The sequence below is a fragment of the Cherax quadricarinatus genome, chromosome 5 (genome assembly GCF_038502225.1).
Source record: "Cherax quadricarinatus isolate ZL_2023a chromosome 5, ASM3850222v1, whole genome shotgun sequence".
In the NCBI taxonomy this organism is placed as follows: Eukaryota; Metazoa; Arthropoda; class Malacostraca; order Decapoda; family Parastacidae; genus Cherax; species Cherax quadricarinatus.
Window position 1 is genome coordinate 33037517 of NC_091296.1, and position 27063 is coordinate 33064579.

Genomic DNA, 27063 nt, shown 5'->3' on the forward strand with positions numbered 1-27063 from the left:
TTAAAATGAAAAATTCCATCATCACTCTTACTCTATTTACTCATTATATATATACAAGTTATGCTGTAGAGATTTGCGGTCACATGATTAAAAAATCATCTTTTTATTACTTCCAGTAAATCATTAAAAAACTCGGAAAATGTAGATCCTTGTGGCACCCCTCTGGTGACATTTTCCCGTGTAAACTTTTTTTTTTCCTCTAATCACTGTTTGCATTTTATTCTCGAACAGAAAATATATCAGGTATTTTCGTAAATTCTTTTTTTCCTATTGCTTCCATTTTTTAGTTTCTTAATCATTCTTAAAATCATGCTTAAAATCTGTGTTAACACAACGCACGAAATCGTAATAACGCGATTGCAAACAAGTAAGAGAACGTGTGAAAGTTTGAGAACTCTCCTGCCATAGGTTTAAGCCCCACCCGTTCCATGATTTATATAAACACAATCTGCCCTGCCCATCTACTTCTCTCTCGATTAATTTGTGACTCTCTTATAATAAGTTTTATATAGGAATTTGCAGATGGAACAATGTCTTGTTTGGTAATTAGCTTGTGTTTTTTTACTCATTGTTTTTTATAATAGTTGTCAGAGAAATATCCTCTTAGTTTAAAAGGTCTTCCTGTTACCTTTATAAATACTGGTAATGTTTTTCATCTATCACGTCTAGTAATAATTTCTTTACATCGCGGTCATAGACTGGGCCACGGGGGCGTTGACCCCCCGAAACACCCTCCAGGTATACTCCAAACGATATTTAAAATATCTTTTGTAAGAACACTTTGACACTTCCAATTTAGTACCTCACACACACATTTCCTCCTCACCTTCAATGATTCTGTTGTTGCCATTGATTCTTGGTATTTTGTTTATTTCAGTGCCTTTTTGAAAGTATAAATAAAGGATTTGGTTCTATCTTGTTCTTATATACTGTTTCCATTTCAAAGTTTTCCCTCCATTCTACTATTAGCATTTTCGCTTCAAACTTGTTTTGGAGTCTTTGAACCATCATAATATCGGTATACAGTACCGAAAAGTAGATAAATAAGACACATGTGCAACAGTTAAGTATCATTATTTCTGTAACGATTCTCCTGCACAGTACGGTACTTCAGTAGAATACGGAGGAGACTCAGTATGGAGAGAGAGCAGCGGCAGCAGTATAGTAGTGGAGAGGTGAAGATGATGTCAGTCAGTCAACAGTGAAGATGTAGCACTGAGTTGTCAGTCCCTCAACTTTGAGATGTGTTCACTTCCATGGACTTGGACAATGTGAAGCTGAAGCATAAGCCTTTTATACTGCCAGAGGTGAAACCCGAGGCATGGAAAGTCAAAAGAAGCCTGTGTAGGTGAAACGTTTCGGAGCTAAAGATACCTAACTGTTTCACATGTCTTCCTAGCCTCCAGATTGGTCGGCTTCTTATATTAGTTCCAAATTCTTTTTCTTTCACTCTCCACCATCTTCCATTTAATCATACTTTATTATTGTGTCTTCTACTCCTCTCCAATACGCAGTTTGTCTCATGAAATATATTTCAAATGTATTTTTGTCTCTAAAATAGTGTCTTAAAATATTTAATTTTCCTATCTTTTAATTTAGTTATTCTTGTTTTTTTTTTATCTTCAAAGACAGTATTTAAGAATATATAATATTTCTACTAGAAATGTAATAGTTCTTTCAAAGTGAGTTTTGTCTAATGAAAATGTCTTCCTACGGTCTAGTAAATACTAGGCCTAGTGTTGACGGTGAGCTGCCTTCAACCTCGCTTCTGTCATTTATAAATATGTTGAAGATTACAATTTCCGATATTCATTAAGAATATCTGTTAATCCTTTAGTGAGTGCTTGAGTGTGCTCAGTGGTGCAAGAGTGCTTGGGTGTGCTCAGTGGTGCAAGAGTGCGTGAATATATTTAGATAGGTGTGTGTGTATGTATGTGTGTTGACGGACATATAAGTCCGTGGGAGGGTGTATGAACGTGTGAGCGAGCATTTAAGTGTGTGGGCGTGTGAATGTATGAGTGGGTGAGAGTGAATCGTTGGACATTTAAGTACTAGTTGTAAGTAAGTAAGTAAGTAAGTAAGTAAATTTATTCAGGTATACACAATACAGTTACATAGAATTATCATACATAGCAGCATATGTGTAGAGAACCTAGGATAACCCAAAAAAGTCAGACAGAGTGACTTATTTCCATTGGGGTCCTTAAGAGTGCATGGGCGTGGGCACCCTTGGGTGTGGGCATTTGTGCGTGTGTGGGTGACTTTGTGAGGGGAAAGGGGGGAGGGGTTTGGCAAGGCAGCGGTGTGTTTGTCAGGTAACGACCATTAAGACAGATGATCTCCCCTTAATGACCCTCGTATACCCACTAACACCAACCATGTTCTACCTCCACCCAGGCCACTTCTAAGATGAATCGGTTTTGTCACCGCTCACGAAAGTGGTGACCCTACCCACACCCAGACCTGTGGTTACTCCACCCACATCAGTTCTGACCCTTCCCAAGCCAGTAGTGACTTGTATTCACAGAAAACAGCAAACTATCCCCCACTCAAAGCAGTAGTGACTAACTTGCATCTTAAATCCATGCTAAAACTCTGCCCCTTCTCTAACAAACTCTAGCTCTTGGTCTCAGTTACTCAATTGGCCAGTCGAACGGCCGGCTAATCAGTCAGTCGATTGATTAGTCGAATTCTTATTCTGTTTCTCTCCTCTCTCTCTCTCTCTCTCTCTCTCTCTCTCTGGTAACAGCGAATTGCATTAATATCGAATATAATTTTACCTCATGTATTTGTGTACAACTCACAGATCATCATTTATTCGAAAAATATGATTAAACTGTCAGTATATTTACTAAAAAAATTCTAACAGACATACAAACCCGTGTACCTTCATATACAAATAATGAGAAACAGGTAATCAGAAAGAGGAAGGCACACAAGGAGTGTCCCAACCACTTACTGAGCAGCAGCATGGAGGAGCCTCTTGGTGTTTCTCTTCCTCCTCACCCTCTTCATCTTCACCCATCTGTTCTTGCTTTCTTCTCTCCTCCTCTGTCAAGAAAGGTTCTCTCTCTCTCACCTGAGCCTGTTGGTCGGCCTCATCAGGTTTGTCGAAGTCTGTAGAGAGGGACTCTGGGACAGCCAGAGGGGGCCTAGACATTGGGCTGACCCTTTGTTGGTGCTAGAATTAGGCAGGCAGGGAGGCGTGCGGTAGACAATGTTAGTTGTTAGTGCTATGGCCTACTGAATATAAAAAGTATTAGAGCTGCAATTCACCTGAACTCCAGCATAAAACATATTTTAATATGTAAAAACTGAACATTCACACTGGTACACACACTTCTAGGTGTTAATATGTGTACATATGATATTAGTGGTTAGTTTAGGTACTGAGAAAAGTTTAAGGGAATGAACGATGGATCGGGGTGGATTGAAGGTGTTTATGTTAAGACAAGGATTAACAACACACTGGTGAGTTCATCAAAAATAAGAATGTAAAGATCATGTGAGTTTCATCAGATATTAGATACTGTTGACCGCCATTACTGCAACTGAGTTGAAATTTTCCCTGAAGTTGACGTTCAGATCTTTTCACTCCATTGATTATTTACGATTACTTCCTCTGACTCATTCATTCAGGTTAGTAACACTGTGACACACAAACTTGATAGTCAACTGGAAACTCTCATTTAAAAATAATTTCAGAAGACTCAAAAGGAGCTATCACTTTTGAATGAGCCTTATGAACTCAAAATTCATCCCTTGTGAATGCTTATTCTTACGACCCACACAGACTTGGATGTCAAACAACCCACTCGAAAATCACATGATCAGAAAAAAAACATTACACTATACATTCTAAGAGTCCACGACCAGCTCACCTTCACCGACTGCACAGCTCTGGTCTTCCTCACTCTCCTGCAAGTTGCAGTGCGGTAAAGTTTCTTGACGAAAACAAACAGAGACTTTAGGAGTCTGGTGAAGAGTTTGCCGAAATCTGCCATCAGGATGAGGAAGATGGGAATGCCGACAATGGCGTAGACAATGGTGAGAGCTCGACCTGCGTTGGTCCGGGGAAAGATGTGGCCATAACCTGCATAACAAGTAGATATTAGAGGCTTTAGATGGAGTAGCGAGTTAAGCAATCACTACATCTTGTTCTAAATGACCTAAACAGGTTTATTGTCTCGTGAAATAATGCAAAAGAGTGTTAAGAACTGACAGAGTAAAAACCTGCTGAAACTGCGGGATCAAGCTGTTGTTTTGGGGCAATTTATGGCAGCAACATGTGAAGGTTGAGTGGGAGAGTGCCGAAAACCGTTTTATTTTAGCAGATTGCACGTTGTGTTGACAGAGTAGAAATATAATACTAACTCTAGCTCTGTACCCAAAAACCTTCGTGTGATGGAGAAGTAAGGAAATGATCAAAAGATCATATTTCTGAAAAACTTAATGGCGAAAGTTCTAAGAACTGCAGAATTACTCATAAAACTAGAAGACTAAGGAATGTGGCCATACCTTTGACACTTGCGACTCGTGAAATCATAACACGATTGCAAACAAATCAGGGAACATGTGGAGCCTGTGAGTTTTAGGACTCGCCTGCCATGGGTTCAAGCCCCACACGTTCAGTGATTTGACTCTTGAATAAGCAAATAGTTAAATAAAATTATTTAAAACTAAAAAAGAGCTTGTTTTTGATCATATTAAAATTTAAAGTGAAATGATGTCATTCCGGGAGTGAGTAGCATGTTACAGAGGCCATTTTTATCATTAAAAATAGATAATCCCCAATGTGCAGCTATTGTACCTTGATCTACATGAGGTTTTCATGCTAGAACACAAACTGTTAATGTAAATCACCCATCAACCACGATGGTTTTTCTGTTATACTCAACCAGGATGGTTTTTCTGTTATACTCAACCAGGATGGTTTTTCTGTTATACTCCATCAACCAGGATGGTTTTTGTTGTACATCATCAACCAGAGTTTTCTGTTATACTCCATCAACCAGGATGATTTTTCTGTTATACTCCATCAACCACGATGGTTTTTCTGTTATACTCAACCAGGATGGTTTTTCTGTTATACTCAACCAGGATGGTTTTTCTGTTATACTCCATCAACCAGGATGGTTTTTGTTGTACATCATCAACCAGAGTTTTCTGTTATACTCCATCAACCAGGATGATTTTTCTGTTATACTCCATCAACCACGATGGTTTTTCTGTTATACTCAACCAGGATGGTTTTTCTGTTATATTCCATCAACCAGGATGGTTTTTGTTGTACATCATCAACCAGAGTTTTCTGTTATACTCCATCAACCAGGATGATTTTTCTGTTATACTCCATCAACCAGGATGGTTTTTCTGTTATGCTCCAACCAGGATGGTTTTTCTGTTATACTTCATCATCCAGGATGGTTTTCTTCTCTTACTCCATCAACCAGGAGGGGTTTCCTCTCTTACTCCATCAACCAGGAGGGGTTTCCTCTCTTACTCCATCAACCAGGAGGGGTTTCCTCCTTTACTCCATCAACCAGGATGGTTTTCCTCTCTTACTCCATCAACCAGGATGGTTTTCCTCTCTTACTCCATCAACCAGGATGGTTTTCCTCTCTTACCATCAACCAGGAGGGGTTTCCTCTCTTACTCCATCAACCAGGAAGGGTTTCCTCTCTTACTCCATCAACCAGGAGGGGTTTCCTCTCTTACTCCATCAACCAGGAGGGGTTTCCTCTCTTACTCCATCAACCAGGAGGGGTTTCCTCTCTTACTCCACCAACCAGGAGGGGTTTCCTCTCTTACTCCACCAACCAGGAGGGGTTTCCTCTCTTACTCCACCAACCAGGAGGGGTTTCCTCTCTTACTCCACCAACCAGGAGGGGTTTCCTCTCTTACTCCACCAACCAGGAGGGGTTTCCTCTCTTACTCCACCAACCAGGAGGGGTTTCCTCTCTTACTCCACCAACCAGGAGGGGTTTCCTCTCTTACTCCATCAACCAGGAAGGGTTTCCTCTCTTACTCCATCAACAAGGAGGGGTTCCCTCTCTTACTCCATCAACCAGGAGGGGTTTCCTCTCTTACTCCATAAACCAGGAGGGGTTTCCTCTCTTACTCCATAAACCAGGAGGGGTTTCCTCTCTTACTCCATAAACCAGGAGGGGTTTCCTCTCTTACTCCATAAACCAGGAGGGGTTTCCTCTCTTACTCCATAAACCAGGAGGGGTTTCCTCTCTCACTCCATTAACCAGGATGATTTTCTAGTCATACTGTGTCACATAGGATGGCATTTTTGTCATATTCTATCACACGGTGCGCTAGGAGCAGTCAACCTCACGCTCTATTGCTAGCGCACTCAGCTCACACACTGAGGTCCGTGGGTCGATCCCCGGCACGGGTGGAGACATTAGGACACCTTAAGACACCTCTTATCCCTGTTCACTTATCAGTAAAATAGGTATCTGGGTGTTAGTCAACTGGTATGCGTCGCATCCTGGGACAAAACTGACGTAATTTACCCGAAATGCTCTACATAACAAGGGGGCTTTCTGTATTGTAGTATGTCACTCAAGTCAACTAGGCCTGTATACCTTGTTCATGCACTTGTTGAAATATAGAAATAAATATTATTATTATTATTATTATTATTATTATTATTATTATCACAACCTAGTGAGAGTATTTTCAGGCCTGAGAAAAGAAACAGCTGACAGGTTGACGAGTCTAATTACCAGTGTGTCGTTACCCTGTTGCAACACAGTGTATCCACACAGTATAGAAATAGACAAGCACGTTGAATAGATAAGCGTAATGGCTACCATGGCTATCAGAAGAACAGTATACAGAAGATATATTTTTATCTTAACAAAGCACTTAACATACTTACGTTAAGCAAAAGGATGAATTGTAGAAAAATCAGACTGAGAGAATGACACAGTATTATAAACGTCAGATTGAGAAAGTGACACAATATTGTAAACATCAGACTGAGAAAGTAATTTTGGAATAATAATACGAAAACTGATCTCTACAGCAGATCAGATCAATGCAGCATGCGCCAAACTTGCATGGGTCATACAGAGCTGCTTAATGCAGAAGCTAGAAACTCGTACCGAAAAATATAAAAATAACCTTAGTGAATTAATTAAGAAGACACAGGTGAAGTCAAAATTGGATTCCTTAGTTAAAGTATTGCCCTCGCTTAAAAACAAAATATTCAGAAATCTCTCACCATCACCCACAGGAACAACATGAAGCCACAAGTTTAAAATTAGAAGAAAAAGGTCGTGCAGAAATGTTACTAGAAAATATTTCTTCACTCTTTAAACTGGTAGATTACCCCGAATGAGTTCTATGATGAGTATGTTACATCCACTGGAGACTTGCAACACATTGTCACAAACTGAACACTAAGAGATACAACGAGCAGACTTCTGTATTACAGATGAATGGTTCAGAGAACCGACACGTTGATAAATTAGACACGTGTGCAACTCTTGGGTATCTTTATTGAGGAAACGTTTCGCCACACAGTGGCTTCATCAGTCCATACAAAGGAGAAACTTGAAGAACAGGAGGAGAATGAGGTAATCAGTTCCTCAACCTTGAGTCAACCACATCGACTCAAGGTTGAGGGACTGATTACCTCATTCTCCTCCTGTTCTTCACCATTCTCCTATGTATGGACTGATGAAGCCACTGTGGAGAAACGTTTCCTCAATAAAGATACCCAAGAGTTGCACATGTCTAATTTATCAGAATTCTGCATCATCACAAAATAACGAAGAATAGGTAATCACATGAAAACACAAGCCTACTTATGGGTAACACAAAACACGAATATACAAACACAAGCAAAGTACTATTACTTACTTGTATTAGAAGCAGCAGTGAGAGAAGCTTCTGTGGTAGATTCTAACCCTTAGAGTTGTACCTCTCCAGGGAACACTAAACAATACTGTATTGGTTAGTGAGGTCTGTTAGACTACTGGTGTTCTTACTTACCTTTACTTTTATTCACAAATGGAAAGGCAAGTTCCTGGAGTCGTGGATCTGCTTCCAGAGCCAGAAACTTAACTCAGGCACCTCACGTTTTTGCTGTAGTAATAATGGATATAGCACAAAATTTTTCTAACAGACTGCAACATTGAAAAGGTATGCTTATTTAATCGTGAGTTGGTACACAGTAGGCGCCAGACTGAAAACCAACGGGATGAAAAACCTTAATAAACTGGTGTAAGTTCTAAGGACTGCAGAGGACTCGAACCGAGGCAGACATAATTTAAGCAAGCTTTCTAGCGACCTAGCCGAAGCAAAGTAGTTGATGTTTGTGACCAGAATTATTTTGACGTTACAGCGCTTTTCTCATGTTTGCCAGGTATGAGTCCCCGAACATCTGACAAAAATGACCAAAACCACAGAAAAGTGATATCGGTTCGAGGAAGTAAAGGTTGATTTGGGCGAGGCTGACGGGAAGGAGCGAGGGGTAATACTAACCAATGGACGTGACAACGGTGAGCATATACACGAAGCTGTTAATGATGCTCCAGTCAGGAGCATCATTAACAGTGGGCTCACAGCTCTGCAGAGCCGCACTCTCCTGCCGCAGCATCCTCAGTGTCTCCCGTGCCTGGACTTTCCAGTCCACCTCCTGAAGAAAGGAAGACGCAGACCAAAGAGCATCAACCGTCCGTTTTTCCTGCAAAAGGATTTGGCTCTCTATTTCAAGAGGGTTGAGTTGTTGAGAGCCCATGTTGTTGTGCAGGTGCGCGCTCTCTGCGATGCTGAGAGACACTGCGCACGCCAGGCAGAACGTGCAGCACAAGAGGAACGACATCGCACAGTGCATACCCTCTTGACGAAGTCTCCGAAGGTTCTCGTGATGATCGTATGAGAAAGACTTCCACGTGCTTGAGAAGACACTCTTATACTCGGCGAAGAGTGAGGGTTGTGGAGGTCCTCTGTTTAACACTTGTTGGGGAGTGTCATCAGACATTGTCTCACGTTGTACTTACCCGAATTACGAAAATAATGATCAATGAATTCCCAATATAATATTACAAGTTGTTCCTGGAGAAAAGTTACAGTAAAATTAAAATTTGAAAAGCCAGTTTTTTCTCTCTTCTCTCAACAACCAGGATAACCGCCTGTCCACCACCATCACTCACAACTGTAATTACTATAATATGTCATCGTTAGTGCCTTGCACTGCTTTCTTTCTTGAACCCACTGTTTCTGTCTCGTCCTTCCTTTCTCTCTTGTTTCCACATACCTATCTGAAGAAAATTTTAGCATTCATAGATCACTTGAGTAATTGAGACCATTTAATGTTGTTGTAAATAAAATAGTACACCGGTATACAATCATATACCGAAACACTCGCAAGCCAAAAAAAAAAAATAACTTAATTCCTTCTATGTAACACTTTACCTTTACTCCCTCATGCTTCCATCCATCTGAGCACCTCTCCTTGACTCCCTCATGCCTCCAGTTAGTGAGATAACTCACCTCCACTCTCCAAGTGGATGAGGAACGTAGAATTTATCCCATGAAAAGCAATATTTCAATTTTCCGAATTTCGCATTACAAACTGGGACCTACACAAGCCATACCCCCGGCCGGGATTGAACCCGCGGTCGTAGTCTCAAAACTCCAGCCCGTCGCGTTAGCCACTAGACCAGCTAGCCACAATAAGATTCATCCAACTAGGTATATTTCTACACCATAGGAAGGTTAGCACAGGCACCACTGTGACCACAAATGCAAGTTTTTACAGACGAATCTCCAGCTAGCGTGGCCGTGACGAACTCTAGCTCAAGTCCCTTCACTGCCGTCAACATGACTCAAGAAATCGTAATGACACGATTGCAAACAAACCATACCCCCGGCCGGGATTGAACCCGCGGTCATAGTCTCAAAACTCCAGCCGGGGGTATGGTTTGTTTGCAATCGTGTCATTACGATTTCTTGAGTCAACCTACACAAGACTAAATGAAAAGTTTTCTTTAGGTAAAATTGATCAGCTTTTAACTAAGAAAGTAAACAATTTTCATTTAATCCTTTGGTACATAAGATACAAGATACAAGAGTCTCGAGGAGACACGGATGTTAGACACACAAAAGTACATTATGTAAATTTAACCAAGGATAACCCATAAAGTTAAACAGTGTGACATATTTCTGATCAGAAACATTTTCCAGGTATTTTACAGAGATCAGTTTGATTAATAAAACTTACACAGTAAAATTTACACAAAATCAAAAGAAGGCTTCCTCTGAGGAAAACACCTTAGCACTAAAAGTTTAAATCTATTGCGCAGAATCCAACAAAATTTCCTCCTACACTGTACCCAAGAAACGTTTAATCGATTCATTTCGTACGATACATCAGCTGTTAAAAACTGGTGCCCTTCACAATTGTTTGTTTTAAGAAGAAACCGCTAAGTCCTTTCGGGGTTACATAGTACTTGCCTAATGAGAGAGATTCAGATTCGATCCAAGTAACGGGAGGATAAATCCAGTTCCTTAGATCAAGAACCCCTTACCTTTTCAGTTATGTAATGCAAACTATTTCTATACCATTTCGAGATGAAAGTGGCAAAACATGGCACCTACACCCCCCTCCCCATTAACAATACCAACCATTTTTTAAGTAGGATACACACGTGTTGAAATTTTGAAGCCTATCAAAAGAGGCTTTATAAATTTATCTCGTGGAAACTAATTTCGGGAATATTCTATATAAAACTGAGAGGAGGGCACCTGCACTTGTCAGTTGGTGCAAGAACCTTTACATAATAATAGATCACCAAGGGCTGAAAATTTGAAGCCGATCCAATAAGGCGTTCTGAGGTTATATAAAAGAAGGGTCGGGGGAAGATAAAGGAGGATTAGATGGCACAAATCATTTAATTAAAGGCTCACTAAACTCTTGAAAATTAAAAATTATACGTATACGCGCTAGCAATATTTTTTTTTTTTTTTTTTTTTGCATTTCTGTTCTATTTAAAAATCTCCAACATTCATATTGAAAAAACATTTGAATTTTTTTTTTTAAGAAAGTTCAGGTTGATAAAATTCTGTATGATTGGTCTTTGTGCCAATTTACCAAATTCAATAAAAAATTACTTACAATTAAAAAGCAACAGTTAAATATTTGAAGCCGAGCAGAAAAGTCATTCTATAGATATTACATGGAAACCAATTTATTTCATGAAATTAACAATTTAAAATTTAAATAGCTCAAAGTGAAAGCCATCAGCACTGAAAGTTTGAAGCCTGTCAGAAGAGGCATTCTACATTAATTGCTCTCAGTCCAACCCACGTGAACAGTGTGAGCTGAGTCTTCTTTCTTGTGTAGTGTGAGTTGAGTCTTCTTTCTTTTATAGTGTGAGCTGAGTCTTCCTTCTTGTACAGTGTGAGCCGAGTCCTTCTTGTGTAGTGTGAGCTGAGTCGTCCTCCTTGTGTAGTGTGAGCTGAGTCCTCCTTCTTGTGTAGTGTGAGCTGAGTCCCCCTCCTTGCGTAGTGTGAGCTGAGTCTTCCTTCTTGCGTAGTGTGAGCTGAGTCCTCCTTCTTGTGTAGTGTGAGCTGAGTCTTCCTTCTTGCGTAGTGTGAACTGAGTCTTCCTTGTGTAGTGTGAGCTGAGTCTTCTTGTACAGTGTGAGCTGAGTCTTCCTTCTTGTACAGTGTGAGCTGAGTCTTCCTTCTTGTACAGTGTGAGCTGAGTCTTCCTTCTTGTACAGTGTGAGCTGAGTCTTCCTTCTTGTACAGTGTGAGCTGAGTCTTCCTTCTTGTACAGTGTGAGCTGAGTCTTCCTTCTTGTACAGTGTGAGCTGAGTCTTCCTTCTTGTACAGTGTGAACTGAGTCTTCCTTCTTGTACAGTGTGAACTGAGTCTTCCTTCTTGTACAGTGTGAACTAAGTCTTTCTTGTACAGTGTGAACTAAGTCTTTCTTCTTGTACAGTGTGAACTAAGTCTTTCTTGTACAGTGTGAGCTGAGTCTTCCTTCTTGTACAGTGAGCTGAGTCTTCCTTCTTGTACAGTGTAAGTTGAGTATGTGTGTTTATGTAAGGGGGTTGTGGAAGGTGAGAATGTGAAAGTCATATATGGTACGGTATATTCGTACATTAGGCTTGGATGGCAAGGCAGTTGAAGCTCCTCGTTTAAGTTGAGTTTTGTCAAGGTTTATTTTGGGCTTAGTCTTTTTGATAAACGTTGAAGTGCCTTCTATAGTTTCTGTAGTCAAATTAGTGGCAAGTAGTGTAATGCAAGAGGTGATAGATAAAAACGGAGGAGGAGAGACATCGACAGCTGCCAAGATAAGAAAACACTAGAGGAGGTTTGTTGTATCCTGAGATGGAGGGGGTCTGTATGGGTACAGATGGAGTAGTGGAAACATGAGGAAAAGGGGGCTGAGTGTGTGTCTCCAGCTGACACGTACGTACAAGTAGACTGTTACAAAATAGAGGGCGTGAAGGAGCATTAGGTTGTGTTGAAAGTACCGTTCTAAGGAACAGCTGTAGTGGGTGGAGAGGTAGGAAGGTCAGAGGTGAGGACTTGCTAAGTGTTGAATACACGGGTATCTGGTATTGAAGGTTTCAATTAGGTGTCAGGGTGTCACTGTCATATTATATGACTTCTTAAAAGAACTCAGGGCAACGACAGGAATACCCATTGCGTCAGCGCAGTTATGGGAGGCCCGGGAAATCATGGGTTGATCAACATTGCTCTGATATCGTCTTTGTGGGTACATACGACGCAAGTTCTTAAGAACGGCTAAATTATTTAAATTTTTGTTAAATTATAGTGACTAGGATAAGGGTAATCCCACAGTTGTTGAAGTTAATGGCTGAAGGTAAAAGAAATTTACTCAGTTTTGTTTGGAAAGTTCAGCATTTCCAGTAGGGGGAGAGAATTCTGTTTGGTGTATTTCTTAGAATGTAAGAAGGTACGTGAACTACAATATCACTATCGTCTGTTATATGTCGAGGTATTCTGGAAGATGGTATAAAGCGAGTCCGTTCCTCGACTTGCGAATATTTAAAAAACTCTTCACACCGTGGAAGAAACCGGGTCCTAGGAGAGTCCGAGGAACCAGAGGGGTTAGGTAGTATGCTGGTACTGGGTTCAGGCAGCAAGGTTCTGAGCACGGTTCATGGTCTTGTCAGGGTCAGTAAAGAGTGTTAGTCATTTGGGATCCATGAGTATGAGCTTTCTTACTGACTATGAAGTTTAAAATGACGGAGGGAAAGGCAGCTATTAAAATAAAATAATAAAAAAAATCCATGTACCCATCGTGAACCACGGTCACCTCCGCTGGTGTACAACACCAGGATGGCACATCCAAAATTGACTGAGGTAGGCTTGGCTAAGCTATCTGATCAAACAAGAGCACCAACCGTGCAACAGTCTTTCAGCTAATGACAGTGAACGAACTGGAATGAACGCCAGGTGTCATGTACCTTCAGTTGCCACTCCTGGATCAGCAGGCTACCTCCGTTAATGCTTTCATCTTCAGAGACATTATAGATGACCGCAATATATCTCGCCAGTGGATCACTTGACATGCCATAAGTTGATCTAATTTCCGTTGGATGGAATACCACGACCAACAGCACTACCAATACAAGCCACCTTAGAACAGTGTTGATGTTGGTCCCCCTTTTCCCCCTCAGTCTAGTAATCGAATTTCACAAAAAAAAAAAAAAACCTGACGGAAATCTCCCGACTATGAGGCGAAATGGAGAGAGAAGAGTTTGGGAGGGATTTAGATTCAATCTTAGAAACGAGAAGAGAGGACTAAGTCTTCAGATCAAGAGCCCCTTTGTTGTGATAAGGGAAGAATCATAGCATATATAAAAAATAGTGCCCTACGATCTTCAAATTGTGTACTGAGTTCCATGTAGTGATTACAATTATTATATGTATTCAGGAGTAGTAATCTTTGCATGCAATAGTGCACATAAAAACAAATAGTGTATTAAAACTGGAGAAGCATTGACTGTAGTTTTTCAGAGCGTAATATAATTAAGTTCTGCTTGGGTAAATAATTTTGTGATGAGACAATAAACACTATTCACGATTTTGTATTTTAGGTTACGTAACTTAACCTAAAATACAGGAAGCATATGTTGCAAACTGAGGGTGAAGTTGCTTAAGGAGAGTTCAGTAATAGATATTATAGTAGAGATGTTATATATGGTGCCAATACAACATTACTGACAAATGGGTGAGCAACATAACTCGCATCACCAGTGCAGATGTGAACGTTTTCTGGTTATGCTCGGCCACCTCTTTACTGTAGGTATAGCAAAAGTTGTTTTTTAATGTGTGTAAATATGCGCTTAACCTTATGTTTTTATAGATTTATGTAAGACACCACAGACCTAGATTAAAATAAGAAAATTAGTAATTTAAAGTTAACATGAATCGTTAGGAAATTGACTTTTTTTTGTTATACCTCTAAAACAAACACACACACACACACACACACACAGGCCTAGTGTCTAATCGACATGTGCCCAGGACAAAATGGTAACTAACACACACACACACACACACACACAGGCAAACAAATCACATCACACCACATATGACTATTTGAAAACAAGGAACAATGTGAGGATAGTGTATTATACTCATCAGGTCCTAATTTATGAGGATACCAATGAACAAAGGTTTTGTTTATTTGAGAGAGTCCTGCCACTGGATTACCCATTTACCTCGTAAATAATAGCTTACATAACATCATTAGAGGACATGAGGACATGTGAGCCACAACACAACTAAACTGCAGCAGACACAGGTTAGAGAACAAGTTTTGTGTATAGCCAAACATTATTCCAACAAAAGCTTGGTCTTCCGCCTTTTTTTTCTTCACTATTATTTTCGGCAGTATGCCATTTAAATCGGGCAGATGGGTTGTGTTATTCTGGAAGTCTCTCATCACGTTACTAAATGAAAGTAGAATGCATCAACGTCATGCAAATTTAGTTTGAAATTATAATTTGAAAGACAAGCAGTATTTCGGTTTGCATTTGAGACCGTCTTCAACTAGAGGGGCCTCAGATGCATTCCAAAACAATCGGTAATGTTGTATGGTATGTACTCGGGGAGAATGTCGTTAGGAATGTCAATGAAAGAATATCTTTGGAAATAATGTCAAGGAGAATAACGTTCAGTAGCATTAATATGTTAGGGGAGGATTATACTGAGTGAACATTTCAAGGATAAAATATATTGAAGAGGAAATTCAAGGTGTGGAATTTGTCCTTGAGTGTTGAGGTGGGAGGATAGGGTGGGACAAGAGGGAAGGATGAATTAAGATTGCCTCCTCCCACCTTTCACTCCCTCTCTCTCACACAGTCATCTCCACATCACTTCACAACGTCACTACTCATCTAAGCATTCTATCGGAAACTATCGTCGCAGTCACTTTCAAGTCTGCCGCATCAAGTGGCAGGATAGAGGGAGTGGCTTGTTGCAGTGGTGGTGGTGGTGGTGGCGGCTGCATGACAGCCCATGAGAGTATTGATTCACTAATATACTTCGTCTCGTAAATTAGCTTTCTGTAAATGACACTCAACACTTATATGTTATAACAACGCAATAGTATATGTAGTTTATCTTGCCAGGCTAGTGTCTGCGATATCAAACGTACACACGTCAATTAGGACAAGACATATCTGAGGAGTGGGACCACTGCGGCTAGTTCTAGCAGAGAGCGTTTAGTTCTCCCAGCTGCCACCAGAGCTGGCTATATTCCCGTTTTCTATGAATGTCAACAAAGATGAGCAATAAACATAAGAGAAAGAGAGATTTTTTATCATTCCGGCCGTCTCCAACGAAGGTAGGGTGACCCGACGAAGAAAAAAAACTTTACCTGTCGCTGCTGTATAGCCCTTGTGGCTTAGCACTTCTTTTTGATTATAATAATAATAATAATTTACCTGTCGCTCAATCACTGCCTTGCTGACATTACAAATCAGATGACCCTTCAAATATAACATCCACACCCCTTCCGAGTGTAAGCAGTGTACGTTCCACCTGCAGGACTCGAGTCCGGCTAACCGGTTTCCTTGAATCACTTCACAAATGATACCGTGCTCATTCTTCAAAAGCACGTCAAATCATAAAAAAACTGCTTGCCTCCACTCATATTTAACTTGCAAAAACATATCTGTTTGATAACTAAGCCCCTAATACTTAAACCTCCTGTACTGCCTCCCACTTTCTTAGGTCGACTCCTGTCCCTCCTACCCTCCATCCTAGATGTATATGTCCTTCTAGTCACCCCATTTTGCTCCATTGTCTCTGTTTAAACCACTTTAACCACCCCTCACCCCTCTGAATAATATTTTTGGCAACTCCACACTACCTTCTCCGCATAATATTCACACACACATTGCCCTCAAACACATCTTTTCTGCCTCCAACCTTCTCGCTGCTACATTCAAAATCAATGCTTCACACCAATATAAAAGTGTTGATACCACTGTACTCTGGTATATTTTCCGTTTTTTGCCTCTATGAATAAAGTTCTTTGTCTCCACAGACGTCTCAATGCACCACTCACTGTTTTGCCTTTATCAGTTCTGTGGTTCACCTCATCTCTCATAGAACAATCCGCCGACAGGTCAACTCCCAGATATCTCAGGAAAGTCACTTCCTCCATACTTCCTCCAGTCTGATATCCAGTCTCTTACTGCCTATATTTTTAACACTCTTATCACCATGCTCTTTCCTATATTCACTTTTAATTTCTTTCTTTTACATACCCTCCCTAATTATCTTACCAACCTGTGCAACTAAAGTAATAACAATGGTTATAAATGACCATAATTTTTAAAGGGGTGGACCGGTAAGCCAGCGGAAGGCCTCGGTCAGATGACCAAAAGCTCCAAAGGCAGGTCATCATCTGACTAAGACCCACGTCAGGAAACATTTGTCCTGTTTCCTGACGAACCTTACCTAACCTAACCTTTGCAACTTCTCTTCAGAATCTTCAAAAAGAACCGCATCATTGTCAAAACAAGCAACTGTGGTAACTTCCACTCCGTACCAGATTCGCAGTCTTTCAATCCCTCACCTCATCCTAACATGACAGGCCATGAGATGCCTTACAGACGGTGGCAGCTGTGACAGGTGGCTTACAGACGGTGGCAGCTGTGACAGGACATAAGGTGACTTACAGATGGTGGTTGCTATGATAGAACATGAGGTGGCTTACAAATGGTGGTAGCTGTGACAGAACATGAGATGGCTTACAGATGGTGATAGTTGTGACAGAACATGAGATGGCTTACAGATTGTGATAGTTGTGACAGAACATGAGAGGGCTTACAGATGGAGGTAGCTATGATAGAATATGAGATGGCTTACAGATGGTGGTAGCTATGATAGAATATGAGATAGCTTACAGATGGTGGTAACTGTGACAAACCATAAGAACCTTACAAACGGTGGTAGTTATGACAGAACCTGCGAGGCAGTAGCAACTATGACAGAACACGAAATACATTACTGAAGGTGTAGAAGGATATGAATAGTTTGCCGATGCTACAAGTAATGCTAAGACAAATACCAATTGTAGTAACGGTAGTTTTGGTGATGAAAACTGTGTTGGTAATTTTGTGTTGGTGGTAGCTTTGTAGTGGTACTAGTAGTGACGGAGATAATCCTGGTGATTTTAGTGGTGGTAATTGTGGTTGTGGTAATGAGGGTAATTATCGCAACCGATTGTAGTAGCTGTGGTGGATTTAGATATGGTGGTGAAGGTTGTAAATCGAAGGAGTATTTACCAATGATGGTAGTTATGGTAATGCAGAAGAACGAGTACTTACCGATGGTGGTAGTTATGGTAGTGCAGAAGGACGAGTACTTACCGATGGTGGTAGTTATGTTAGTGTAGAAGAACGAGTACTTAACGTTGGTGGTAGTTATGGTTGTGTAGAAGAACGAGTACTTAACGTTGGTGGTAGTTATGGTAGTTGAAGATTGAGACACTTATGCAGCATATGGGAATCTTTATAAAGATTCCCATATGCTGCATAAGTGTCTCAATCTTCAACTTGTCGGTTTTTCAAACCATTCATCACAACTGTCAGACACGGCAGCATCATGGGGTCTTGTTACAAAGAATTCTTCAACACTTGTTCAACCTTTGGACGAAGACCTACTTCGACTAGTGGATGGTACCACTATGACCCCGCCTCCATCTGCTTCACGTCACCTCACTACAGTATATAAGCCACGTCTACGGCCCTATGCTGTACATTCTACAAGATTGATGGACTGAACACATCGACTCCAGGTTGAGGGACTGATTACCTCATTCTCCTCCTCTCCTTACGCCTTCCTCTTTGTATTGGACTGATGAAGCCACTGTATGGCGAAACGTTTCCTGAATAAAGATTCCCATATGCTGCATAAGTGTCTCAATCTTCAACTTGTCGGTTTTTCAAACCATTCATCATACAGTTATGGTAGTGTAGAAGAACGAGTACTTACCGATGGTGGTAGTTATGGTAGTGTAGAAGAACGAGTACTTACCGATGGTGGTAGTTATGGTAGTGCAGAAGAACGAGTACCATCCGATGGTGGTAGTTATGGTAGTGCAGAAGGACGAGTACTTACCGATGGTGGTAGTTATGGTAGTGCAGAAGATGGTGGTAGTTATGGTAGTGCAGAAGGACGAGTACTTACTGATGGTGGTAGTTATGGTAGTGCAGAAGATGGTGGTAGTTATGGTAGAACCAAAGAACGAGTACTTACCGGTGGGGTAGTTATGGTAGAACTGAAGAACAAGTACTTACCGATGAAGGTAGTAGTGGTAGAGCAGTTGAACAAGTACTTATAGATGGTGGTAGTTATGGTAGAACAAAAGAAGTGCTTACCGATGGTGGTAGTTATAGTAGAACAGAAGAACATTGCCTTCCAGAAGGTCCATATCCTGTCATTGGTATCTGGCGACACTCCCACTGACCACGAGTGGTACAGCTGTTCATCATAGGGCTGCAGGAGGTTGTACACTATCTGGAGAAGATGTACACTCAGCTGAGAGGCTGTACACTATATCGGGAGGATATACACTAGCTGGGTGTCAGTGTACAGTATCTGGAAGATAATGTACACTATCTGGGGAGGATGTAAAGTACCTTTAACTGAGAGGCTGTTCATAATCTGGGGGAGGCTGTATAGTATGTAGGGAGGATGGTCACTCATTTGAGATGTACACTCTATGGGGAGGATGTGCATGGATTTGCGTGGATGTACATTTTCTCGGAGGGGATGAACACTAGGGAGGATGTATAGCGGGTGAGGACATACACTGGGGAGAACGAACAGTATCTGGGGTAGGATGTACACTGAGGTGGTTCCAGTTCTATCTGCTGAAAGTAGTAGTTTACATTGCGACAACGTTTGGCTCTGTGTAGATCAGTGTTGATCTGTAATATCAGAAACCTTGTGTCATTATTAAAGCTCGTTCTGTAACGTATCTTTTCCTCACTGCGGCTCTAAAATTATCTCCAGGCTCTAGTGGTCGGCCTTGCTGTTATTGTACTTTCAGGGAGACGATGGGCAGCCAGGGCATGCAGATGGAAGCTTCTCTCCTATACTGCAGCAGCCTTGGCTTGGGAATTATACTTCAAATTTATGTGTGTATATAAAAAGGCAACAATGCTGATTGCATTTACCGAAGTACCACAAAACAAAATGTGAAGGGAATTGTTTACATTAGGTTGTGCTGAAGACGCAGCAGGTTAGGTTAGGTAAGATTGTTTAGGAAACAGGATAAGTGTTACCTGACACGGGTCCTAGCCGTATGATGACCCACCAGTGGAGCTTTTGGTCATCTGACCGAGACCTTCTACTGGCTTACCCGTCCACCACTTTAAAAATTATAACCATTATTAATAATATATCAAGAAGCAGCAGATGAACCGCAGGGGTGTGTAAGGTAGTACTTAACATTGTTCCGGGAATCAACTATCCCTCCATCCATAAGCTAAGCCATCCATTCATTCCTTTATCTGATTTTAGGCAAGTCCATCTATCCACTTGTCTATTCAATCATCAATAATCCACTCATTCATCCATTTCTCTATCCCCTTAGCAATCCACCTATTTATCCAGCCCCTATCTACTCATTTATCGACCTATTTATCCTTCCTGTCGCCTGTCGATCCATTCGCTTATCCATTTCATCTTTCGATAAATCCATTTATTGAAACTCATCCATCCATCCAAATACCTGTTTCATCATTTCTCGATCTACTCGCTTATCTATCCCCTCATTTACCTGTCTATCTAACCAATTCTCATCTCTCCAACCATCCATCAATTTATTCTTCCTCTCATCTATCCAATTATCCATGCAACCCAGTTGTCCTCAGAGATCCTGGACTTCACCTTACGAAAGCAGACAAAGCAAATGCGACAGTAATTACGGACAAGGTAGATTATAGGGGAAAAATAGACATGATATTAACAGACAGGGAAATTCACGGGCCTCTTAACCATAGACTCGTACAGCTCCCCCAGTGTGTTTTAATACAGAGTTAGCATATTCTTTGCTTTTTGTTTTAATTTTGTTATATTAATTTTATTCAAAGATATATTTGTCTTTATTGTAATTTTTCAATATATAAACTTAGTCATGTACCTCCCCAAGAGGTTTGGTTTACTCACCCCTTCCCACCTGGAGAAGTTGAGTCCCTTGTTCTGTACCTGGTTCTCCCAGAGAGACTCAATGAGGTGTGTTCTCACCGTCTCTATGTCTTGTTTCTCTTCGTTCTCGTGCGGTGCTTCCAGGGCAATGAAGAGTAGGGCTCCCAGGGCTGTGTACCCTGCTAGGATCAAGAACATGAAGACGTGTGTGAAGCCCTTTCGAGAGAACCTGTGGAGGAACAACTGGAGTTAAAACCTGTCGGTGAAGAAGGACGTTTCATGGCATCTCCAGCGATATTCAGAACTGTCGGTGTAGGAATCATAACCTTGAATTGGGATCATAAGCAGTAGGTGGAGTCAGAACCTGTTTCACAGGGGGCCTCGCTTCCTGTGATGTTATCTTCAGCCAACACATCTCATGCCTGAACAAGTGTGTGTGTGTGTATATATATATATATATATATATATATATATATATATATATATATATATATATATATATATATATATATATAGCATCATGAGTGTGCCTCTAGAGCGATCAACATTATGAATTGAACAACTTTTTATCAAGGCTGAGTACTGAACACTTCTTTTATAGACACCATCTCTTATAATAAACACCATAAACCATACCACGGGCGGGAATAGAACCCGCGATCAGGGAATCTCAAAACTCCAGACCGTCACGTTAGCCACTGGACCAGCTAGCCACAATAAGATTCGTCCAACTAGGTATATTTCTATACCATAGGAAATATACCTAGTTGGACGAATCTTATTGTGGCTAGCTGGCCCAGTGGCTAACGCGACGGTCTGGAGTTTTCAGACTCTGATCGCGGGTTCTATCCCCGCCCGTGGTATGGTTTGTTTGCAATCGAGTCATTACGATTTCGTGAGTCAGATAAACACCATCTAACGGTAAACGCAAAACTAGATCCAAAACTTGGTCATCAGTTAGTTACAGTATTCATTTAACTTAAACGATTATTAAGGAAGGACCTTATAATGCTAAAGTTCACCAGTACGCTTTGTTTCGTGAACCTTGAACTTATTTCAAGTTCAAGGTTCCTGCGAGTGCTAATAGGCAGTCGAAAGACATTGACTAAAATAAGTAGTTCAAGGAAATCTAAATGGGGAAAAAATTATTCACTAGTGGATATTAAACAATAAGAACAAAGTAACAGTAAAACAAATGTTAGTAAAGCAACTCTAGAACGTGAGTGAGAGTATTTTGAAGTAAGACTGCAGAAAAAGAGCCCCTCATTTGAGGGAGAGGGTAATCAAAGACACGGTGGAAAATTTTGGGTGTGATATTCACATGGTGCTGAGATCTATGTGATAACCATGAGAGTGGTTGGTACTCAGTGAGGAGATCTGTGACAACCATGAGAGTGGTACTCAGTGAGGAGATCTGTGACAACCATGAGAGTGGTACTCAGTGAGGAGATCTGTGACAACCATGAGAGTGGTACTCAGTTGGTGAGGAGATGTATGTGGTAACCATGAGAGTGGTACTCAGGTGGTGAGATCTATGTGATAACCATGAGAGTGGTACTCAGGTAGTAAGATCTATGTGGTAACCATGAGAGTGGTACTCAGGTGGTGAGGAGATCTGTGACAACCATGAGAGTGGTACTCAGTTGGTGAGGAGATGTATGTGGTAACCATGAGAGTGGTACTCGGGTGGTAAGATCTATGTGATAACCATGAGAGTGGTACTCAGGTGGTGAGGAGATCTGTGACAACCATGAGAGTGGTACTCAGTTGGTGAGGAGATGTATGTGGTAACCATGAGAGTGGTACTCGGGTGGTAAGATCTATGTGATAACCATGAGAGTGGTACTCAGGTGGTGAGGAGATCTGTGACAACCATGAGAGTGGTACTCAGTTGGTGAGATGTATGTGGTAACCATGAGAGTGGTACTCAGGTGGTGAGATCTATGTGGTAACCATGAGAGTGGTACTCAGGTGGTGAGATCTATGTGGTAACCATGAGAGTGGTACTCAGGTGGTGAGGAGATCTGTGACAACCATGAGAGTGGTACTCGGGTGGTGAGGAGATCTATGTGACAACTATGAGAGTGGTACTCACGTGGTGATCTTCTCCACAGCGAAGAGAGTGAACTTCTCGCCGATGCTGAGTCCAGACTTGGCTTGTTCCATGGCTGCTTTGGCTGTCTTGGAGGTGTGTGATGCCACCCACTGTGACGCACCCACAGTAGCATCCTTCATGTGTCCTGACACGCTCACTGTCTTGTCTTTAACCTACACACACACACACACACACACACACACACACACACACACACACACACACACACACACACACACACACACACACACACACACACACACATACACACACAACGGAGGAGAAAGATAAAATATTAATATATATATATAAGTTAATAACATTATAATTTTATGTTTAAACTATAACCTCCATATATATCCACTCCATCCATAAAATAATGAATTGACAAATGTGTAGTGAATAAATTCGAACATTTACTGTGGGAAGCCATACGCCAGAGAGTAAGAGAGAGGCAAAGTTACAAAGGGAGAAGAGGAGGGAGGAGGAAGGGAACGGAAAGGAAAATGAAGGTGAGGGAGAGGTGGAGGAAAAAGACTAGGGAGAGGGGGGGAATATAATGATGGAGGCGGTGGTGGTGATAGTGGTAGCAGTTGGGTTGGTGGTAAAAGGGAAGGAATTGTGGTGGTGATGGTAGCAGTTGGGTTGGTGATAATAGGGAGGGAACTGCGGTGGTGGTGATGGCGTGGGTTGTTGTAAGAATGTAGTTGAGGTGGGGGCAGTGGTAATGATGTAATTGAAGTGGTAGCACCCGTAGTGATTGTAGTAGCAGTAGTTGGAAATAAATGGTATAAAATACCGACACAATGGAAATATAAACACACATGCAGTATAATGTGATCGTTTATTGACAACGTTTCGCCCACACAGTGGGCTTTTTTCAAGTCACAAACAGATCTGTTTGTGACTTGAAAAAGCCCACTGTGTGAGCGAAACGTTGTCAATAAAGGATCACATTATACTGCATGTGTGTTTATATTTCCAGTAGCAGTAGTTGTAATATTATTAGTATTAGCAGTGGTAATGGTAGTAGTCATTAGAGGGGTAGTGGGTAGGGGTAGTAATATTAGTTGTAGTAATACAAGTAGTAGTGGTGGTAGTAGTAGTGGTAATCGTAGTGGTATTTGTCGTAATAATAGTAATAATTAGTTACAGTAGTTTTAATAATAGCAGTAGTATTAAGAGTAGAAATAGTGTTAATAATATTAGTAGCGGTAGAAATATTAGCAGCAGAAATAGTAGTAGTAGTAGTGACGGTAATAATGCTAGTGGTGATAGTATTATTTTCAAAAGAATAATAGAGTGCAAGAGAGAAGCGCTCATGCAACGGGCAGACTTATTCAGCAGTGTATACTTGCAGGTGCAAGCATAAGCCGGACATCACCACTGAATGAACACCCACTGAGAAGGACAGCACATTGTTTAGTCCGTGAGCAGAGTGCACTTATATAATATACCTCTAGCATTTTAACTTTTTTATACACGTATATGAATTGGTAACTAAGCCATATATATTCCAGATTGCACATAACGTAAAAAATAAGCATTTGGTTTGCAAATGATAGTGTGCTTAAAAAGAAATTCTCTGTTTACCATCTCTAGAATGTCTGAAATCTCTTCTTTCTTTCCTTTCTGAAATGTCAATGGTTAGTCACACCAATATTTGTTGTGAATTAAGCCATAGTTAGACTTTCTTTGTCCTCTTTACAGAGACATTCTGCTAGTCTTTAGGACAACAACGATAGTTGTCACTGCTTGCCAAGTAAAAACATTATCTTCTCAGACAAACGATGTATTACACATTGATGAAGAATAAAAATTAATACTGTGGCTGCAACAACTTAAAAGCTAATCCACAAGTTGGAAAGAAAACTTTTGACTAAGTTGCGGTCAGACCTGAACCATTATCAGAGAAGGTATTGGTCCATGACAAATCGAAAAGTCTAAAGTTTCCTTTACATGTTGGGGGTAAGTTGTAAAGTTAATAAGTTATCACTGTATTGCTCCGACCAGTTCCTGCACGTAGCTGTTGGCACTGAAAAATACTAGAAAAAAGCTAATGTTAATAAATGTATATATATATATAAATCACTTAAATCACAGCACATGGTTCAGAAAAAAAGATGCTCTGAGATACTTCAGAAAACAGTAGATAAAACATGTGAACACAAGCTACTGACTTACAGAACATACGTACAACTGCTACAAACAGCAAAGTTCTACTTAAATTTCTCTAAACCATTATATACGAGAGTACATCAAAAACTTTCTCAGCATGACCAAGAAAAACAGTTTCGAGTCCCATAGGTACAGAAAAAATGTCAAAGCACGGTGGCTGAAATAAATCAGTTATCCAACAAATTGAAGACGTTTCTGTCCAAACTGGACAATAATCAAGCAAGGAGTCAAGGAAGGGGAGAAAGCCAGGTTAAAAAGAGGCGTGGACGTAGCCAAGATTTGAGGAAGTCACGCGAATCGTGAATATTAGATCATTTAACAATGTGTGGGGAGAAGCAAGCATCCTCAGAAAGAAATATGTGTGAAGGCTAAAAAGAGGACCAGTTTACAGAATTACTGTGAACTCTAACATGAGGGAAAAGAGCGTTAGTGTCAGCAAGGCTAACACTTATCTTGAATTATTTAAATCTGTCAGAAAGGAAGCGGACTGTTTCACTCCTGTACTGGAGAGACAAGAGCAGCAGGAAATGGAGTTAACATCTGAAGTATTATGGAAAGAGGAGTGGCAGTATGATTCACACTTGTATCAAGTGTATTAGTTTGAACAAATGTATATTCGTTATTCAGACTTCTGATTTTCTCTTATTCCGCACTCGCAACTTGATAATGGTCCAGGCAAGATGACCGAAACACCACATAATTTCATCAATAATATGTAGGTTAAGCCCATAGGGATCCTAAATCCCTTTGGAAATAGGGTTGGGGGATAATTGCGTATGATCTAAGGAAGGGGAGGGTAAGTATAATACCTCTGATCGAGAACCCAGTACGTATTCTCAACCTTACACTAACAGCCTTTCATCAGTCATATAGTTTGTGTCTTACCCATTTCTAGATCAAGCTGAGAACCATTTGACACATCCTCATACTTTTGGGAAAGAGAAACATTTATCTAACTTAAACATAAATGTACCTAGTTATATCTACAGTAATCTAGACCTACGAAAGGCAGAGAAGTATATACAGTAGCTACAAACACGCAAATTAATATATTACAAGTTACGTTAACTAAGTAACCCATTCTAAGGCACTACATATAGCTACAAGGGAACACATACAAGTTACTCTACTCCAAGTTATTTTTCACTAATCCATTCCAAGACATTCGCTGGTTAAGATGTTCCTAAGACTGGCAGAGATTGTAAAACAGAGCTAGCATATTGTAAACAAAACAAGCACTGTGTAACAACCATTTTAGTAGTGGCTTCCATGTCTACAATCAGCCGCTGGCTGGTCTCCTTGGTCGATTCCACAACCTGGGTTTAATGAGGGAAACACAATTTGAGTTTGTTGCTTTCACAACCTGGGTTAAATAAGGAATGCAACCTTTTTCTATTGATTGATTCCACAACCCGGGTTTAACTGGGAAACTCGCTCTTGGTGTTTGAGTAACTAAGGATGGTCACGCCGCAGATGATAACAGGGGGAAGTGGAATCACAAATAATTGTCAACCCAGAAATAGCAATAGAGCATAGATTGAATTATAAGGAAAACACACTAACTCTGGCAATAATGGTGATGGTAGCACTAACAGTGATGGTGGCACCAACAGTGGTGGCACTAACTGTAATGGTGGCACTACCAGTGATGGTGGCACTAACTGTAATGGTGGCACTACCAGTGATGGTGGCACTAACGGCGGAGACACCAGCAGTGTTGGCACTTAAAGCAGTGTTACTGATAATTGCACCAATAGTGATAACTGAAAGTAGTAACAATGATGGCACTAGTATTTATGGTGGCGCTAGCAGTGGCACTAGTGTTTATGTAGGAACCAGCAGTGGCATTAGTATTTGACACCAGCAGTGGCACTAATATTTATGGTACCAGCAATGACTGCACTAGTATTTATGGTGGCACCAGCAATTGCACTAGTATTTATGGTGGCACTAGCAATGGCACTAGTATTTATGGCACTAGCAATGTTGGTAGTATTTATGGTGGCACCAGCAATTGCACTAGTATTTATGGTGGCACTAGCAATGGCACTAGTATTTATGGCACTAGCAATGATGGTAGTATTTATGGTGGCACCAGTAATGATTGCAATAGTTTT

General features: G+C 40.8%; 1 protein-coding gene across 8 annotated transcripts in view; it reads right to left on the bottom strand.

The window, feature by feature from the left end:
• LOC128684781 (potassium channel subfamily K member 6) overlaps positions 1-26529 on the bottom strand; it is a 78359-nt gene extending 51830 nt beyond the window's left edge. Inside the window, exons 1-6 of one of the 8 annotated variants that reach the window (XM_070101512.1) lie at positions 26197-26516; positions 22769-22941; positions 20695-20902; positions 18900-19038; positions 3882-4093; positions 2960-3181 (exon numbers count right to left, since the gene is read on the bottom strand). In XM_070101512.1, the coding sequence (XP_069957613.1) occupies positions 2960-3181; positions 3882-4093; positions 18900-19038; positions 20695-20902; positions 22769-22941; positions 26197-26217 (975 nt within the window). In that variant the 5' untranslated portion in view covers positions 26218-26516. Of the gene's footprint in view, positions 1-2959; positions 3182-3881; positions 4094-8502; positions 9282-15664; positions 15730-18899; positions 19039-20694; positions 20903-22768; positions 22942-26196 lie in introns of those variants that run through there. The other 7 variants (XM_070101515.1, XM_070101545.1, XM_070101540.1 and 4 more) reach the window with 7 other exon arrangements.
• Positions 26530-27063: the final 534 nt, after the last annotated feature.